Here is a 19,403-nt window from a genome sequence, read left to right as displayed (position 1 = left end):
ACAGGGTTACATCAACTTCTTCCCACAGGAAGAGAAGAAGTCTCAAATTCCAAGTGTTGTTCTCAGCACACAGTAAAACAGAACACCAACTGGAGCGGTGCCTGTATTGGCGTCAGTGCTACATGTACATCATCAGCTTCTTATTCAAGTTCATTCAACACACAGATATAGAGAGAGACAGACAGACACACACACACACACACACACACTGTCTCAAGCTTTACATTTTTCCTGTCCCACTCATTCTTTGGGAGCCCATGTTGTTAATTTTCGATGTTGAATATGTCATTTTAAGCTTACAAAAATACATATATCAATTCACCATCATAAAGTTTAGATTTTTTTGGAAGGATAGGGTGAACATTTTTTCCAACCCAACAAGTAGATTTCCATCCTGAGACAGAGGGACGGGTCCTGGAGACACTTCTGATACTGACACAAGCAACCAGAGAGAAACACATGACCACCCTTACCTGTACAGCTGCCTGACTTTGTGCCTGTGCTTGTGCCTGTTTCTGCTGGAGCTGTTGCCTCTTGATGAGGGCCTGAACCTCCATCTCAGACATGGTGCGGGTCACAGGCTTCACCACCTGCTTCTGGGCCTGAGGGAGCAACAAGGTACAATTTAGAACATCTTGACAAACTTTTAGTGTACTTTCCAGTGGTGACTCAGCTTTTGGGTCAGAAGGATGAAAATTTGAGTACACACCAATGCACGCACTCAACCACCCACCCAGCCACCCACCCAAAACACATCCACCGACCAACACACTCAATCTCAACCCACCCACCATCCACTCTCAACCGCCCACCCACTCACTCCCTTACACACAGATGAAAACTTGAGTATATGCTGTCATCTCACTCACTCACTCACTCACTCACTCACTCACTCACTCACTCACTCACTCACTCACTCACACCCTCACTCACTCACACTCACACCTACTTGAACTGCTTCAAAACTGGAAAAGGTTGTAATCCCTAGGAGCAATGCCATGAACCACAACTAGCTGACACTTGAAAATAACAAGTCAAATTCCATTATTCAATACTTTGTCTTTACCCAAGTTACAGCATTATGCATTAATGTAAGCATTCATGACTTTCCACAATCATTACATGTATGTCGTTATAGCACAAGGCACTGCCATACTCACTTGTACCCTCTGTTGTGCTGTCTGTTGTACTTGTGCCTGTACCACTCCAGTCTGTACAGTACTCCCGCTGGTCTTCAGACTGGCTTGCTGCGCAGCTTGCTGTTGTTGCAATCGCTTGATCTGCTGTTGCTGAAACAAAAACCTTTTACTCAGTTTACAAATCCACAGGCATTTCTGTGTTTCCTTTCATTTATCTGATTATTGAGATGTACCACATTCTATTATCTTTTAAATAGGTCAACCTGTTGTAAGGTTTGATCCACTCACACCGGGATGGACCCCTACTATTTTTGATACGTGTGGTGGGTTCTTTAAAGTGCTTGAGGTTCTGCTTTCCTTATACACAGCACTGCCAGATACATGTGTGTTAGTACTATTCTTCTTTATCTGAATCAAGTGAGGAAATGTGTGTTAAGTGCCTTCCTTTCCTAAGGGCATAACATCTGGGCTTGCTAGGGATTCTAACCCAGAACCTTTAGATTATAAGTCAACAACCCTAACTACCTTACCACCCTGTGCTAGGCTGCCAAAGTTTTCCTAAATGTACTATGTACCAACTTTAAGAAACAGATACATTAAATATTAAAATTTCTCTTATGGGTTTCAGTTTACATTTTACCTTTAAGACTGTTAAGTAACAAAGTGTAATAGACTTTGAACATGAGCATGTAGCTTAAAGTGCATGTGTCACCAATGACACTAAAATACAACAATTCTTGATTACAAGCAACCATGATAAGTATTGTTTAACGAACAAAGATGTTTGTACAAAATATACACCCTTCTGATGTTATTGAACACTGCTCACAAGTCATACTTGCCAGTGCCTAATCATCATAAATTCATATGATGTTCAATAAAATCAGAAGGGTGAATATTTTTTTACAAAAATGTTTGGCCAATGAACGATACTTGTGATGGTTGCTTGTAATCAGGAACTGTTGTTACAGTATTTCAGTGTCATTTGTGACACAAGCAATATAAGCCATTAAGGCCTAGCCCTAAGTATTTGCCCTGACCTTGACCCACTGAACTAAGAAACAGAAGCAGTATGAAACGTGTAACACCTTCACTTGTAGTCTTTGCTGCACCTGCTTGAGCTGAGCCTGGCTGAGCGTCTGCCCTCCCCCCTAAACCCATCCAAAAACAGAAACAGTATAAAAAAACTGGGCCACTGTCTCCATTCAACAACACAAAAACAGCATGAAAAATGGATAGCAACATATACTTTGTACACAACAAAATGTTTATACAGAGCCTACAATTCACCCACCACCTATCACCTTCCTCAGGGCAATACTGACTGGTTTATTTCACACTACAGCTAGGTGTCGCTGTACAACACATTTAACGGCACTTATGCTGCCCACCATACATCATTCAACAAGAAACAAATGAAGAAACAAACAGTATGAAATGTGTAAAACCTTCACCTACATGTATATTCTCTACTGGACCTGCTTAAGCTACATTGTACACCTGGCTAAGGGTCTACCATACATGTACCCCATGCTCACATTCAACAGCAAACAAGCAAACAATATGAAATGTGTAACACCTTCACCTGCAGCCTCTGCTGGACCTGTTTGAGCTGCGCCTGTTTAAAACGGTCTACCCTCCCCCATGCACCCATTCAACAGCAAACAAACCAGCAAACAAACAAACAAACAAGCAAACAAACAAAACAATATGAAACGTGTAACACCTTCACCTGGAGTCTCTGCTGGACCTGTTTGAGCTGCGCCTGTTTTAAACGGTCTACCCTACCCCATGCACCCATTCAACAGCAAACAAACAAACCAGCAAGCAAACAAAACAATATGAAACGTGTAACACCTTCACCTGGAGTCTTTGCTGGACCTGTTTGAGCTGGGCCTGTCTAAGGGTCTACCCAACCCCATGCTCACATTCAACAACAAACAAGCAAAAAAACAGTCAAGCAAACAAAAAGTATGACATGTGTATGACCTTCACCTGGACCTGTTTCAGCTGCGCCTGACTACGGGTCTACCCAACCCCAACCCCAAGCTCACATTCAACAACAAACAAATAAGCAAGCAAACAAACAAACAAGCAAACAAACCAGCAAACAAACAAAACAATATGAAACGTGTAACACCTTCACCTGGAGTCTCTGCTGGACCTGCTTGAGCTGGGCCTGGCTGAGCGTCTGCCCCCCTCCCCCCTGCACCTGCTGCGCCTGTTGCTGGGCGCGCAGCTGCAGCTGTCTCTGCTGCAGGTAGGCAATCTGCTGCGGGGTCAGGTTGGCCTTGGGGACTGTCGTCGTGCCAACGACCTGCTGACCTGTACCTGTGGTGAATGAACACAGAGTTACTGTAAATCCATTTTGCTGTTGCAAGGATTTAATTTTGTAGTAGGAGTGATCGTAACTGATCAGTTCACAGTCTTAAAACAAGGCTGGACTTACACTGGGAGAAGAAGAGGGTGACAACACAGGCCTGGCCTACTTCACCGAAGAATCCTCAAGGTAGGAGTGGAAAGGTTTGTATAGTGTTTTAAGCAGTGCCAGCGTTTATTTCAATTCAATTCAATTCTTCAATTGGGAGAGCACTGATGAATGATTTTCGGGGACAGTTTTTTTTGCTGGAGAGGTGACTGTCGTTTTTGCCTGAAGAAGAAGTTTCACATAAGCTCAGACCATAGTCTTCTTCAACACGGCCATAATTTCAGGTCAAAGTGAAGAAAGTTACGCATCATCGCTTGAAGAACTGTAGAAGGCCTGCTTTCAGTCGTCATACTGAAAGCTCCTTTAAAAAACACTTAGTCCAGAAGGCCTGCAAATGAGGCTAACTGTAGTATAGCACAGAAACACATACTGGCAGTGTAGTGATTTAGTGGTGGGGACGCACCCGTCTTTGCAGTGACAGAGAAATGGTTGGCAACTTGTGGGAAACTCATCTACTCAGTGCATATCTAATACTAATTCTTCAGACTAGGCCTGACAGGCACACGTGGCGTCGTGTGGCGTAATGGATAGAACATCTGACTGTCAAACAAGGGGATCCCTCGGATAGGACCTTAAATGGAGGTCCTGTGTTTGGGGAGAATCACACCCTGCGCACGTAAAAGAACCCACCACACCTTTCGAAAAAGAGTAGGGGCATGCCCCAGTGTGCGATGGTCCAAAAACCTTACAGCCTGATTTGACCCGATACATGTCAATAATTGCTGGTTTGTCAGCAGATGGATAAACGTTGTCAGGAAGAAGAAGGCATGTCAGTCTGACCCTCTTCAATTGTAGCTAAGATTAGACTGTTGAATCAGAGGACACATCAGGATGTGCATAAACATCAAACACAAGCAGACCAGAAACATGTGACACATGGTCCTCACCCACAGACACCACAGATATTGCCACGGTGGTATATACTATAGCTTGGTATTCAAACCTATCACAATCATAGCTGCCGGGTCTCTTTCGTCTGCTTTGCATCAGAGTAACGGCTGTTGCATACAATCTTTCTTTGGACACAACTATATGAACCTATAGAGTCCTCACCTGCGGACACCACGGTGGTTGCCACGGTTACGGGCTGGGCCTGGACGCTGGTCAGCGTGGTGATGTTGGTCAGCGCCGTCGTGGCGACGGTAACCCTACCCTGACTGGCCAGCACGGCCGCCACTTCGGTGGTGGTTGCCGGCCGCGTGGTCGTACGGACCGGCGTGGAGATGGTGGTGATGGTGCCAGGCTGGGGTGAAAGGAGAGGGGAGATGTTACTCATAGGAATGTGAAGATCACATACTGGTTTGTTGTGACGTGTAGTTGTTTTTGCATAAGCTCAGACCTTAGTATTCTTCAACACGGCCATAATTTCAGGTCAAAGTGAAGAAAGTTACGCATCATCGCTTCTAGAACTGTACCAATACCGTAAAGACTTGACTTGACAAGTAAAAACTTTGTTCTGGCCACAACAATTTATTTTGTTAGTTCTCAGATTCATAACTGTTTCAAGGAGTGAATATTTAAGTTTTCTTCCCAACCCTCTTTCAATCTTGACATCCTGCTAAGTAAGCTTTTACTAAACCTGTCTGAGAACCAAGATTCCAAGAAAATAAGTTGTGGCAATGAAAATTGACCCCATGCACACACACACCAAGAACAGTACTTCATTTGCAAAACTAGAACATACCGTAGCAACTTCCTGCTGACTGAGGCTCATGCGTTTGTTGATAGAGGCGAAGGTGTTGGCGTTCAGACCCCCTGTACACACACACACACACACACACATGCACACACACAAACACACGTACCGTAGCGACTCCCTGCTGACTGAGGCTCATGCGTTTGTTGATGGAAGCGAAGGTGTTGGCGTTCAGACCTCCTGTACACAAACACACATGCACACGCACGCGCACACACACACAAACACACGTACCGTAGCGACTCCCTGCTGACTGAGACTCATGCGTTTGTTGATGGAGGCGAAGGTGTTGGCGTTCAGACCCCCCGCAGGATTCACCACCAGGCTCGTCGTGCTGCCCTTCGCCATGGTAACCGCCGTGAGACTGGTTGTGCCGACAGCAATCTTATTCACCTGCCCAGATTGCTGCAGGAGGAAAAAGCAAGACATCCGTGAATTCTTAGTCACGTTTGGGATCGCATTCTTCACACTACAGCAGCAACATATAGCTGCAGTGTTAAATAGAACCAGTCATTATTACCTTGAGGAAGATGGCAGACGGTCACCAAAACATTGCACTAGGTAATAACACATTATGTACTTTACTATCCAATAAAGAAGACAGTTTTGAGAAGGGCCTTTACGGCAGAAAGGGAACTCAAGTCAATCCAGCTAAAGCTCATTTAAAGCTACCCAGGCTATTGACAGTATAGAAATTTTCATATACATGTACATGTACAGCGCTCGTGAGTGCGACTCGCATACAACATGTATGCGACCAGTTTTTTGAGAATGCGACTAGATTTAAAATCACGGTCGCACGGTGTGACAATCAAAAATTAAGACCTGCGCCAGGATAATGCCTGCAGAACTAAGCGGTAAGCCGAAAATATAGGTATTCCAACTCTACCGCGAATATCGTCGGTGAATTTTCTATCATGTTCCCACACCCGCGGTACAAAAACTATCCGTTCCTAGTGGCAAAGTTACCCATAGAAATAAAGGATATAAGTTTCTCTCCTTTGTGGTGTATTTGTTTGATTTGTAAAATGTTTCAAACGCCAAAACTTTGTCGATGAAAGCGAGCGCTCGCCGGACGCTCGCTGTTTTCAATGGCGGCCATGATGTTTATGAAAAATTGACCGCAGCAGAATAAAAAGCCTGTTTCCTGCGGTCATATTTATACCTTTTCAAGCGATGATTTTTACGATCAAAAATTTATGAATCAATTCAAACGGAGTTTTATTCAAAATATATCAAATTTTCATTTTGTCACCGGTATCATTTCAAAGCTCATTACCTGCCCGTTGTTATGTTGCTATTTTCATTCTGCTGCTGTCTATACTGCACAGCGGCGAATCACAAAGCTTTCTCCATGCGGTCGGCCTGTCATTGGATGGCGGCGCCGCGCGGTCCTGACGCGCGAAATTTGAACTGCGCGTTTCGAAGGAACCGAAGATATTTGACTGGTTCGGCACAAACAGATCATTTTTGATACTATTGAGCAAGAATTTTAACGATATTAAAGTATTTTGGATTATTTGTAGACAGAGGGTGAGGGTAAAAGGAAAAGAAATGCCTGTAAAAATGTTGAACTTGATGCCAGCAGTGAAGTTTCAAATTATGGAATGTGACTTTATTTGTTTTGGTCATGAACCCAATAGATAAGTTTTAGAGTTATCTATTTATTTATCATTCAAGGTTGTGAGTCATTACTTGCCTTGTTCCAAGTAAAAAATACCATTGTGTATTTTTCAACTTGTTGAACTTGAGGCACCGTGGCCCCCGGATAGGGGCCAGCTGGGGAACCTATGCCGAATTTTTCTAAAAATCCATCGTACTAGTATCAGTATGTAGGAAGGTACATGTATTGAATGAATTGAATTGCCAATTGTTCTGCACCATCAATGTAGGCTTTTATCTTTTATGATCTATTCAAATACTTTATTCCCGGGTGTTAACATTGATTAATAGGAGTATTACTTGGTATAGCCAAGACTTTTGCATGTTCTTCCAACTTTTTGTAGTGGTGCTCCTAAATTTTTGCTGGTGCTCCTAACTTTTTTGAGTTAGGAGCACAGTGCTCCTAGGCCTAAAAGTTAGTCTGGAGCCCTGATGTAAGATGGTGAAACACACTGACAGCTAACTTTACATAAGGCACAGGCTCACTGATCTGAGGACATATCCCTGATTAATACACAATAAGCTTATACATTAACACCAGACAAACTCACCATGACAGTGGCTGTGGTTGCCGTGGCTACAGGCTGTGCGACGGTGACTGTCCTCTGTTGCTGGGCAACAGCCACCAGCTGCTGACGCTGCTGTTCCGCCTGAGAAAGTAGCAAAAATCTGCCTCAATACAATGTGGCAGTTTTCTGTATCATACTTGTATAACCAGTTAATTCCATAAACACACTGGAAATTTGCCTTTTGCAAGGGATTCAACCCCAGGACCTGTTGATTCTCAGTCAAGTATCCTAAACAAAAGGCCACACAATGTGAAATCTTTCAAGAAAAGGTGTAGCTGAGTTTGTGTAGAGGCTTGATCAGTACCCAGTGCTTGTCATTCATGGGTAAGTCAGAAGTCTAACGCGTAAAAATCATCACTTCAAGCCAAAGTACACAAAAAACTTATAAACCAATACAATCGTGTTTGATTAGAAGTCAATTATATTCACTCACAGTGGCGGCAGCCTGGGCTTGCTGTTGTTGTTGTTGCTGCTGTTGTTGTTGTTGTTGCTGCTGCTGTTGTTGTTGTCTCTTCTCCCTAGCGATGCGTTCTGCCCTCATCTGGGCCACTTGCACGGGAGGCAGGGGCTTGTCATAGTTGATGCCACTGTGAGAACGGTAAAAATTAGTCAAAACAAGGCAGGCTATTAGCTAGCAGGACGACAGAGTGTGTTTTGGACACTCTACACTTAGAAAACAATTAGACGCCCTCCTTTTGCAGGGAACACCGTTTCATTAACACTTACATGTGTCCCCACCACCACACACTGTCACTGTATTTTACCCCTATACAAGATACTGGGACAGCATGTTAATCCATAGATTCATAGAGCCCATTGAGAAAGTCCCCTCCCCCTAAAAGCCCTGTCTATAAAAGCCTTAAATAAGGCAATCAGAGATGGTAGACTTCAACCTTTTACCCAAGCTATTAAAAATGGTATCCATTTTGAAGCATTATAGGTAATTTAAGAAGTGCTTCACAAACTTACCTTTCCTGCAAGACGGAGGCATGTTTTGGGTTCTTCTGGAATGGGTTCACCAACCTGTAAATTCAGAACAGAAACAAAGTCAAACTCTCTTTCAGCAAATACAGTAGACACAATTGCTGTCCTACTTCAACAAATAAAGCTTCTGAACCTTGTTAAGGCCACACTTATTCATTTCCTTGGTTCTTGCACATTTTAAGGTGAAATTCTAGCAAAAGGACATCATCAAAACAGAGAGGAAAACTTCAGTATGCCTGAATTTACTTCCAGAAACTGAGTGTAGGGGTGCAACATCAGAACAGGCTACATGTCTGTTTTGCATCCAGAACTATAAGGCCACAATTGGTGCCACAATGCTAAATAAATAAAGAAAAAGTGTAGCTGAGTTTGTGTAGAGGCTTGATCAGTACCCAGTGCTTGTCGTTCATGGGTAGGTCAGAAGTCTAACGCGTAAAAATCATCACTTCAAGCCAATGCACACATAAAACTTATTAATCATTACAGTCTAGTTTAACCAGAAGTTACTGCTATTCACTTACAGTGGCGGCAGCCTGACTTTTACCTCACACTTTATTTCTTTACAATCCAACAAGCAACAAATTGAATTGATGTGGCTGAGATGACTAATCAGCTTAGTAGGTTGTCATAATAGTAATACCAAGTCTAAAATCTTTTACTTTGAAATTTTTTACTCAACCTGAAATCTAGAAAAACTGTCTACAAACAGCAGGATGTAAGTTAGTATTTTACACCTATTTTATTCCATTCCAGAAGCTGTAGTCTACTTTGACTTACACTTGTTTGAGCGTGGGGGAGCGTTTGGTGGACATCAGCTTCATCAGGTCAAACTTCTCCGAGAAGACCCGCGAGTGCTCCGCGTTGTTGTCGTTGGCATGAAGCTGGCTCGTTCTCATTGGCCGGTTGTTCTTCGTCTGAAGAAACAAAAACAAGATGAAGAGTTGTCATCCACTTTACATTTGTAGATGTGTCTTTTGGTAATTTCTTTCTGCTTTAGAGTTTGACTTCAGACGGCAATAATTTGAAAGAAGGGCTTGCAAAAAACCAAAACATCAGTCTCAGAGTACTGTAAAACTTGAAATATTTGCTGTGGTTTTGTTTGTAGTTTTTGTGATAAGTCCTCCAATACCAAATCATCATTCACCATAACAAACAATACAGATTTTCTGTCAGCAATGCACTCAGTGGGTGCCCACTTTGAACTTTAAACAACTAATATCCTCCCTTTTCCCACCACAAAAAAATTCAGTTATCAAATCCATTCACCGATCAATCCCTTACAGAGTCTGTATGAAGTACAATTTGAGGATCTAAACTATGAGATGTCACAAATGTAAAATCCAAACTCCGTCTCACCCTATAGATGCCCTTTGACTTCTTCTGCTTCTTGCTTGGGTTGGTGTCGTACAGGATCTTTGGAGAGATGTGAAGAAAAGTTATGTATAACTCAAAAAAGGGCAAAAGCCAAGTAAAGAAAGGTGGAGAACAGAATCTTAATCTGGTACCCTGGTCAACCTTGCAGTACCCACTGAGGTTCCCTGTACTATGCCGGGTTGGTACTATCATACTAAGCTGAGAAGTTTTTCACAACTATGATGCAAGATTGAGAATACTGATAAATGCTAGCCTGCATCTTTTGATGCATTTTGCCTAACTGGTGAAAATGAATATTTCAGTGTACAGTAATACACATACCTAAAGTGCTCAAATGCTTGTACACCTTCAGTTACTTCTTCACAGGGTGTACTTCTTTACAACTTCATTCCTAAATTTGAATCAACAAAAAATATTCCAGCTTATCATAAGTGCGGATTGTCAAAATACAAGTAGGCATGCCCACCTTGCCCTCCTCCCTGGGCACGATGACGCTCTCGTAGCGGTTCTTGCACTGCTTCGGCGAGCGGTAGCTTCGGCTGACGCTGTTCACCACGTCACTCACCAGCTCCCAGTTGGGCGTGTGCGCGGGAGATACCACCATCAGGTTCAGGGGGAGCTCCAGCATCTGCTGCACAGCCTGGGGAAACAGGAAACAATTTATTAAGACTTTACATCTTCAGCTGATAAATAGGCAAAGACTCTTTATATATTTACAACAGTATGTGATGTTTGTCCATCTTACTCTCAGTCCATGAGGACCTCAACTTCAGTTGTCCTTGTGGGTGCGGGAGTGGCTTCAAAAACAGATGTACAAAATTCATGTAATAACTCCAGTGGGTTCAATGCTCGCTTTGCACGCTATAGGTTGAGAGTTAGATTCATTGACTGGATCATACCTCTAAAAGACTTTTAAAAATGGTACGTACAGCTTTTTTGCTTAGCAGTCAGCACTTATGCAAAAGAGCAAGGAAGTTGAACACACACACGCCACTACCAGTGGACTAGCCAACTGCTGTAGCTCTGTCTGTGCTTGCACGGCCTAAGGCTAAGGAAATGGACAGCACATAATACTCCATATCGCGTGGGAAGGACTTACCGGTAAAACTTTAATCTCAACCATAGAGTAAAGAACCCTCACCGTTAGCAGAGCCCAGTCTTCATTAATGAGCCACTCAGGATGGTCCTGGTTGGTGTCGATCATCGGGCGGTTCACCACGGGGACGGGCTTCATGGGCCGGATCAGCCCCTTCAGCTTCTGCTGCTTGGCCTCACGCCGCATCTTCAGCAGGGCGGCTGTCGGGCGGTCGAACAGGGACCGCGGCGGGGGCTGGTGTTCGCCGCGTCGCACCTTGTGCTTTCGAGCTGTTGTGAGAGGAAGAGGAAATCAAGAGGGAGTTGGTTTCTTATAAACAAGTATTTCCTTTTTTTTAAAAAAGATTTTCATAGCGTACAGTTTTCTTTTGCAGACAAAAATATTCTTTCCTTGTGCCTTGGAGCTGTTGTGAGATGAGGAAGATATCTTAGAGTCAAGAAGGAGCTGCTTTCTTCTCAAAAGTGTTCTTTTTAAGATTTCCCTAGCATACACTAGTCTTCTGTGGACAAAAATACTCTTTCCTTGTGTTTTTGAGCTGAAGTGAGAGGTAGAAGATAAACTAAAAAAGCCTTTCTTCTTATTGGAAAAGATCTTCCTACAAGAGCATACACATCTCTTTTATGGACAAAAAGACAATTTCCTCCATATGTGTATAAGCAAAAGCGCTTCTTTCTACTTTGCAAAATCAGACTCTTAACATGATAATCCTACCATGGCAGTTGATCTTCAGCTTATCTGTCAAAAGTGTGCCAAAAAACACACAGATTTTATGTGTCAACATCTGCACATTTGCCACCAAGAGCTGTAAAATTTATCTTTTTTGTTACCTGCATGTGGGTCTAGCCTGACCCTCTTGTGGTCCTTCTTGACGTAGATGGGAGGTAGCTGGGACTCGGAGATGGTGCCGTGGTGGTACAGGAAGTTGTGTGCTGGGTCCATGTACACATCGTTCTCATCCTGGGGCGGGGTGGGGGGCGACCACAGCTGCAAACATACACAGCCACGGTTACTGCAATTTTCTACCCTCCAATCAGTGCAATGGTGAAGAGAGTAGTGTTCACTTTGAATTCGGTAGGTTTTGAGTTCAATCCCCTGGTATACCATAGTCATACCAAAGACTTTATACACAGCACTGGTTACTGCTTTTTTCTACTCTACATTAGTTTCCAAAGAGTGCAATGGCTAAGTGAGTATTAGTGAGTTTGATCCCTGGCATACCATTGTCAAACCAAAGATGTATGCTTCCTCTGCTTAGCACTTAGCATTTGGGAAAGAGTATGGCAGTTGAACACACATGCCACAGCAGTGGACTAGCCCCCTTCTTTGATTTGTACAAAAGTTAGTTAGCCCAGCACTACAGGAAGAGCTGGGAGCCAGCCTATGGTGCAGAATTTTAATCAATTTTCTAAACTAAATTCCACCACATTTTCTTGGTTTATCTTATCGGATTTTTGCAGGAAAGCGAAGTCAGTATCCCTCCGAGTTGGTCACTCTACTCCCGTAATGAATTTACTAGACAAACCCCATCATATATAAAAGTGTCCTACCATAACAGTTCTATATTACCCACCAGTGAGCTGACTCATCTGAAAAATTTGCCTTCTTTTTGCACACCCCCTCCCCACTCAATGACTTTCCCATCAGCTTTAAAAGAACAAAACAAGATTCCTCCTCAACTTACCGGCATCTTCTCTTTGGTGATGTCACAGAGGTAAACCTGAAAGTCAATGGGAGCAGAACGTGTCAGGTTTGGACAAGCTATATTTTGTTCATGGGTGCTTTCATTCTGTCCAAGAAGCTGGGATCAGATAGCATCTTGATGTCTTAGTGCCTAAATAAAGTGGCTCTCACATTCTTCAGACTCTGGTCAATTTGTATGTATATTCAATGTCAGAGGATGTGTGTGTATATGTCAGGGGAGAGATTTTGATCTGGTAGAATAGCTAGCTACCAGTGGAGATCACAAGGGTGTTAGGGTGGTCTCCAATTCAGGAATCCTAAATTTCAATTCAATCCAATGAATTATCTTTACACTGAAGTTTGCTTGTTTGTGCCTCTGTCTACACTCAAAATTGCTCTGGAACTTACAGACTCCTTTCAAGTATCTGCCTGTACAATTGCCAATTGCACCGACAGAGATCCTTATCGTGATTTCTGTGGACCAAGACTACCATTGTTATCTCTACCGCTAGAATCAGCAATTATGCTAAATTGTGATCTCTACCCTAACATTAACACAGTGTATGTATCATTGTACATGTATGGCTGATAAAGTTGGCCCTTGACAACCAATCAGATCCAAGCAGGCTCCATTTCAGGCTGTTGTCGGTTGCCCACCTCTTTTCCATTCGGACCAGATGATCACCATCTCGTCAGTTGGTGATGCTTTTTCACCTGGCTGATTGCGCATTGCATTTCCAGGCAAGCACACTGGGTCACTCTTAATGATCATATTGGGTTTTAGTGGGTTGGTGCAGACGTTAACACCTAAGGTTTCCCCATGTGCCAATGGCTAAAGTATAATCTGGACGTCCCATATGAGGGCTCATACAGTACCCCTGGACTTTATGTGGGCTACAAAGATCATTAAAAAGTTAGCACCCTTTAGAACAATTTACCTGTTTTTTCACACCCTTTAACTATGCCCCCTCCCAAAGTACTGTATTGTATTTCTTTTGTCATCCCCCTCCCTCCCCTATTACACTATCACACTCAAACCAGCATCTCAGCATTCACACCCAGGCAGCTTTACTTCCCCTTGGTAGCCTGGGATGGCAGAGGCAGCGTGAGTCTACATTTCAGAAGACGATGCAGAAAAAATACAGAAATTTGCTAGCATTGACTGCAGTCAGCAAAAAAAAAAATTGGAACAAGTTCGATTTGTCCAACATTGAGGTAAGGATCACAGGAAAAGAATTTTGAAAACATTCTTGATGTAATAATCTATTTTTGCATTTTGGGCTGGACATATCTGGGTTATCTGACTGAATCACTCAAATCTAACAGTCGACTTGCAGACATAAGCACCAATTTATGTTTGTAAATCTTTTTCTGATGTAAATTTGTAAAACAAAGGGAAGAAGCAAAGCACTTCTCTCATGTGTGAAATGGGCGGTGGGCTAAAAACAAAATTTTTGCTGGATTCCAGCTGCCACGCTGGCCTTTGCCATTCCGAACTACTCAATTTGGATTGGTTAAAGACGGTCTGTGTTGTCGTGAAAGACCGTCTCATGTTCGGGGATCTGGTCTGTACAAAAAGGCAGCCACAGAAAATCCCCGAAGAAAACTGTGGCTACAATAGTGATGCTACCACCCTGCCATCCACTCTTCAGCATACCAAGACAAAATAAGAGCCACACAAGGATGGAACGCCAGACCACATGGTTTAAAGTGTAGTAGTGTTCTCTTCTTTCATTCCTGTTCTTTATTATTATATTATCACAGCTGTGCACATCTGTTTTGCACATGACATGATCATTGAGAACAAAGGAGGTCAACCAAAAATCGCACATGAACAATAGCCTAGACATAGTGTACCTTTACAGTGGGACCAACACAAAAGTCAATTTACATTCCTTTCCATAATCTTCTGGACATTGACGAAGTTCAAAAAAGCAGCAGCAGTAATCTTTTTTAGTGCCAACCATCACGGGGCTATTCTCTCTCACTCTTTTGACAACTTTATACATCGCTCACAAATATACCTGTGTCATTTTTTAGCACTTTAGATATAGAAAATTTGTTTGTTCCTAACTATATTTCGTTATCCGCAGGTACGACGATGGCTTAACTGTTTCCATGGAGCTCGAGCTGTAGAGAACTCGAGCTAAACGATCCCGACAACCGAGAGCTTCTTCTCGTCGGAGACTTTACGGGGGAAGTGCTACGAGAGCTACTTCTCGAGCCACTCCTTGAGCTAGCTCGAGACCTGGTCACTATGGCTACATCCGCTCGTGGAGACATTCGTACTTTTGCTGGCGGCGACGCTTTCTTGTTTCTTACACCGTCGATGGCCAAAGGAGGCAATTTCGGTTTATCTAGGTTGGCCGTTTTCCCCTCTGCGTTTTTCAAATGATCCCTACTTTTGTGGACGGTGTTGTTTTTAATAGACTTGCCCGCTGAGTTCGGGCGGAGCTTTTTCCTAAGGTTGCTACTGCCACTACCCCTGTTGTCGGTGGAATCTCTGGAGCTAGCCACTTTGCGCTTCTTGCTAGACTTATGCACCTGGTTCTTAGCGTCGTCTTGAGAGTAGGTGAAGAGGACCTCGTCGTCTTCCATCTCTGCGCGCCTCTCTTCCTCCTCCTTTAAGGCCTGGAGCCGCCCCAGTTCCCAGTCCTTCTTGGCAGCCTCCACTTGTTCCTTTGGTGAGGTTAACACACAAGATATTTCATCATTCATCACTTATGGCATTTTCTCTAAGAACTGGGAATTGATAGTGTTCACTTTTCGAAGTCAACAATGTTAAATACTTAAAGCTGGTGTGATGCCCAAAAGGGTAAAAATACTGGCTAATAGTGGTTATGCAGAAAATCATGTTTCTTCATTACAGACCGGTCAGTTCCCAGTTTGGAGTAACAACATGGAAGTTGAAGTTCTAAAATATTGCCAACAGATGACTGTATTGTGCAGGTATAGGTTGGATAGATATGAATCTATAGAGAAAGCGTGCGATTTCACATGTTAACTTTACACCCAGTTTAGGTATTCTTCACTGTTAAATGTGAGTCAATGAAGTTTTACTTACGGCAGCCACCTTGAGCTGTTCTGTGGAGAACGGTGCCAGGGATCTTTCCAGGAACCCCACAGCGTACTTCTCAATCGGAGACAGCTGTACCCAAAAACACATGAACAAATATTCAATTTGTACTAATTATTTCTCATCAGGAAATCCACAAAGTCATACAAGAAAGAGACCTTCTCCCTGAAACTAGCGTCTTTATAGCTTTTTATCACCTTAATCCAGGGTTGGTAACACTGGTACATTCAAACCTGTACAAGGGACTAGCAGTCCAATGTGACCACCTTTTGGTGGTTCCTTAGATAATTTTCACTGGCACAAGTATCAAGAATCCTATCTATAGTAACCACCTGTTCACATAGACCAGATTTTGATAGGTTTCCCGCGTGGTCTTCTTAAGCAGGTTTGACTGTACTGATATATTTTTCGTGCAGTGAGGTCAGCATGGATATAATCGCTTCCAGGAGTTTTTGTCAGCCTAACCCTTTTCCAGAAGGAGAGGGCTAATGTAATTTTTTGTCATCATTCCTCAACTTGCACTTATCAGTTACTTAGTTAACTGAAGGGACCACCCTAAAGATTCATACATACTGTAAATGCAGAAATGTTTGTTGGGATTTAATTTCACGGTAGAGAGAAAATGGATTGGTGCGGTGGTTCTAAGCTCGCGTTTGAAAAAATAGTAGCGCTACAGCCACACAAAGGAACGGCTTTTCACGGTGGTTTTAAGTTCACGGTAAAGCCTTCACCTCGAACATGAAACCACTGCGAACGCTTCTGCATTTACAGTACTTATCTAATTGAAGGGACCATCCCAAAGATTCATAAATAAATACTGTAATTCTTGATTTGTTAACTGTAACTTAATTTTAGCTGATCTAATGGTCACTATTCAACAGCTAAAATTTCATCATCGCAAATATTTGATCACTAATATTTGAGACAGAAATGTTTGTTCCTACTGTTAAAATTAAGTGCCGTGACCTACTCCATTCTCCCCCGACCGCTATATTTTCCTGCTGCTATATTAAAGTGACTTAGTGTGGCAATGATGACTCACCTGATCGTCCAACTGGGCCAGTTCCTCCTCCACTTTAGACACTTCCTCCTGTTGCGAGGGTCTGCTGTTCTCACCGTCTTCGTCCAACGGGATCGTCTCGTTAAACTCCGCCAGTTCCGCGGCGGCCTCCGCGCTCGCCAGCTTGGCGGCCTGGACGTCCGTATCGTCCTCCGCTTTCGCCAGCGCCTGTTCGAGCATGGCCTGGGACATTTTGGGGTCCTTGGGAGGGACGGGACTCGGGGTGGCCTCCTGAAGTCTTCTGGCCTGGAGCTGCTGTTGCTGCGCTCGTTCTTCCTCAGGGTTCATGTCAAACAGCTCCTTCAGACTTGTCTAGAAAAAAAGACACAAGCACATTAAAAAAACTAGCACGACAATCACAGTCACGAAGGTTAGATATCCAAGACAAGAGATACTCAAAACAAAGGTTACTCAAGCAACTTAATAAGTTTTGAAACAGCCAAACGTTTTTTGACGGCATCTGTTGTCAGGTATCTAACTAAAACTAAGAACTGACATGTAATTGAGGTGAAGACAATTGTACGATGGTTCAACTGAAGACGAAGTCAAGACAAACTTGTATGCTAGTGCATGATAATTAGTTAAATGTTTTGGGGTTTACTCTATCATAAGCCCAGTTTCAAAGACTAAATCGAAAAATGCGTCCAAAAGGTACCACCATGCTCTGTGAGCACTAAGTTCAAAAGCGCCACCTAGGAAATTAAATAAGGAATATTCAAAAAGATAAAAGGTCTGATTTCAAGCAAATTGACTCAGAGTTTTAAGTGTTTCCCTCAAGAAAAGCCACATAAACGACGGTAACACGCCCTGTGGCATCCCCAAGATGGAGTTCAATATATGGTCAAGTCCACGACTCAGCCAGCATTGAATCCCCAGCTGGTCTTGGTATTTGACCAATCCTTTTCACATAGAACTAGAATAGGCACTGAGAAGTACAATCGCATGCACAAGGCTTGGAAAAGAACATAGGCACCGTGAGCCAAAGGGCTACGGTAAAATCAACATTAGTGTATTGAACCAAGGGTTTTTACTAAAATAACTAATTCAAGACATGGTTAACCAGTAAGTGATCTAGCTCACAACAACATACTTGCATTCCCTTTCCCGTGCTTTTTCCGACTTATACAACATGCCGTCGTGAACAATAGCCACAGAAAGAGATGATTACTAAAATAAGCTATAAAACACTGCATAGTACTCCAGTTTAGTGTCTAATCAGTGGTTCACAGCTGCCAAGCTTTCTTGCATCTTGAGGTAGTGATCGGCATGCGTCTTAAAAGCTTGGAGGCCACTTTCACTGTTTCAAGTTTAGGGAAACATTACTCTAATGAGAAAATGTACTGACCTCCTTAAAGAAAGCTGTGGTAAAGTTGCCCCCTTCGATAGAGACGTCGACCAGGAGTCTTTTCTGGTTGGCCTTCTTCAGGATGTTTTCCTCCACTGTTCTCTCACTCACCAATCTACAAACACAACATACATGTAAGAGATCTAAGATACAATTGTTCTCTTTAAGCCTTCTTCTTCTTTGGCAGTCTAGTCTCGGGAGTGAGGTCAGAATGGATGTAATCGCTTCCAGGAGTTTTTGTCAGCGTAACCCTTTTCCAGAAGGAGAGGGCTACTGTAATTCGGCCTTTTTTGTCATCATTCCTCAACCTGCACTTATATATAAAGAGGAAAGCCAAAAATAACTTAAACATATGACTTATGAGATCCAACTACATAAATTGGTGGTCTAGCCTGAAAATTAACACTGAACTGTTTTCTGAAATTCTGGACTGTATTTTTGTGCTATGTCCCAGTCTACTAGACTGACTGATAGTACAGGACTACAGTTACAGTAGTGCAGTGTATAGCCCTACCTGTAGATGTTGACGTCTCTGGTTTGCCCGATCCTGTGACAGCGGTCCTGAGCCTGCGCGTCCATGGTCGGGTTCCAGTCGCTGTCGTAGAAGATCACGGTGTCGGCTCCCGTCAGGTTGACGCCGATCCCGCCGCTCCGCGTGGACAGGATGAAGACGAAGATGCGATAGTCAGCGTTGAACCTCTCCATCAGAGCCTGGTGGGACAATGAGAAATCACAGTCAGTATCAAACTTTATGTAGCGCGTGTAGTCCAGTTGTTAGCAACCCTGCCTCTGGACCAAGAAGCCGTGAGTTTGATCCCGGCTGTGTCGCTCATGGACACCCAACATGCACGCTACTGGAATGGGTTGCAGGTGTAACCAGGTGTTCAAGACATTCTTGAGAAGGCCTGGATAATACCTTTTTTCATGTCACGATCCTGGGGTATTTTCATTTCTTACAGCTGACAGTTGGTTGTTTGTTTTCACTGTATCCCTCAAGATTGGCCACATAGCAATAAAAATAGCAACAATGGCATTATCAAGATGGAGTTGATGTATGGTCAAGTCCACGACTCAGCCAGCATGGAATCCCCAGCTGGTCTTGGTATTTGACCAATAATTATTCTTTACACACCAAAAGACAAAGCCTAAGAAAGCCTGACCTGTCTCTGCTCTAGCCTGGTGGTTTTGGTACCAATCAGCAGTGAAGATTATGCAATGATGAAGGCACTTAATG

General features: G+C 43.2%; 1 protein-coding gene across 1 annotated transcript in view; it reads right to left on the bottom strand.

Annotated features, from left to right (window-relative positions):
- Positions 1-19,403, bottom strand: part of LOC136426573 (helicase domino-like) — a 65,290-nt gene that overhangs the window by 9,034 nt on the left and 36,853 nt on the right. Inside the window, exons 39-58 of the mRNA XM_066415239.1 lie at positions 18,684-18,880; positions 18,170-18,284; positions 16,807-17,136; positions 15,753-15,836; positions 14,798-15,367; positions 12,690-12,725; positions 11,836-11,992; positions 11,054-11,277; positions 10,379-10,552; positions 9,895-9,951; positions 9,316-9,452; positions 8,524-8,577; positions 7,988-8,141; positions 7,537-7,635; positions 5,558-5,728; positions 4,681-4,870; positions 3,280-3,470; positions 2,228-2,290; positions 1,161-1,289; positions 474-602 (exon numbers count right to left, since the gene is read on the bottom strand). Of these exons, the coding sequence (XP_066271336.1) occupies positions 474-602; positions 1,161-1,289; positions 2,228-2,290; positions 3,280-3,470; positions 4,681-4,870; positions 5,558-5,728; positions 7,537-7,635; positions 7,988-8,141; positions 8,524-8,577; positions 9,316-9,452; positions 9,895-9,951; positions 10,379-10,552; positions 11,054-11,277; positions 11,836-11,992; positions 12,690-12,725; positions 14,798-15,367; positions 15,753-15,836; positions 16,807-17,136; positions 18,170-18,284; positions 18,684-18,880 (3,261 nt within the window). The remainder of the gene's footprint in view (positions 1-473; positions 603-1,160; positions 1,290-2,227; positions 2,291-3,279; positions 3,471-4,680; positions 4,871-5,557; positions 5,729-7,536; positions 7,636-7,987; positions 8,142-8,523; positions 8,578-9,315; positions 9,453-9,894; positions 9,952-10,378; positions 10,553-11,053; positions 11,278-11,835; positions 11,993-12,689; positions 12,726-14,797; positions 15,368-15,752; positions 15,837-16,806; positions 17,137-18,169; positions 18,285-18,683; positions 18,881-19,403) is intronic.

Source organism: Branchiostoma lanceolatum, chromosome 1, assembly GCF_035083965.1.
Source record: "Branchiostoma lanceolatum isolate klBraLanc5 chromosome 1, klBraLanc5.hap2, whole genome shotgun sequence".
Taxonomy (NCBI): domain Eukaryota; kingdom Metazoa; phylum Chordata; class Leptocardii; order Amphioxiformes; family Branchiostomatidae; genus Branchiostoma; species Branchiostoma lanceolatum.
This window is presented reverse-complemented; position numbering and strand designations above follow the sequence as displayed.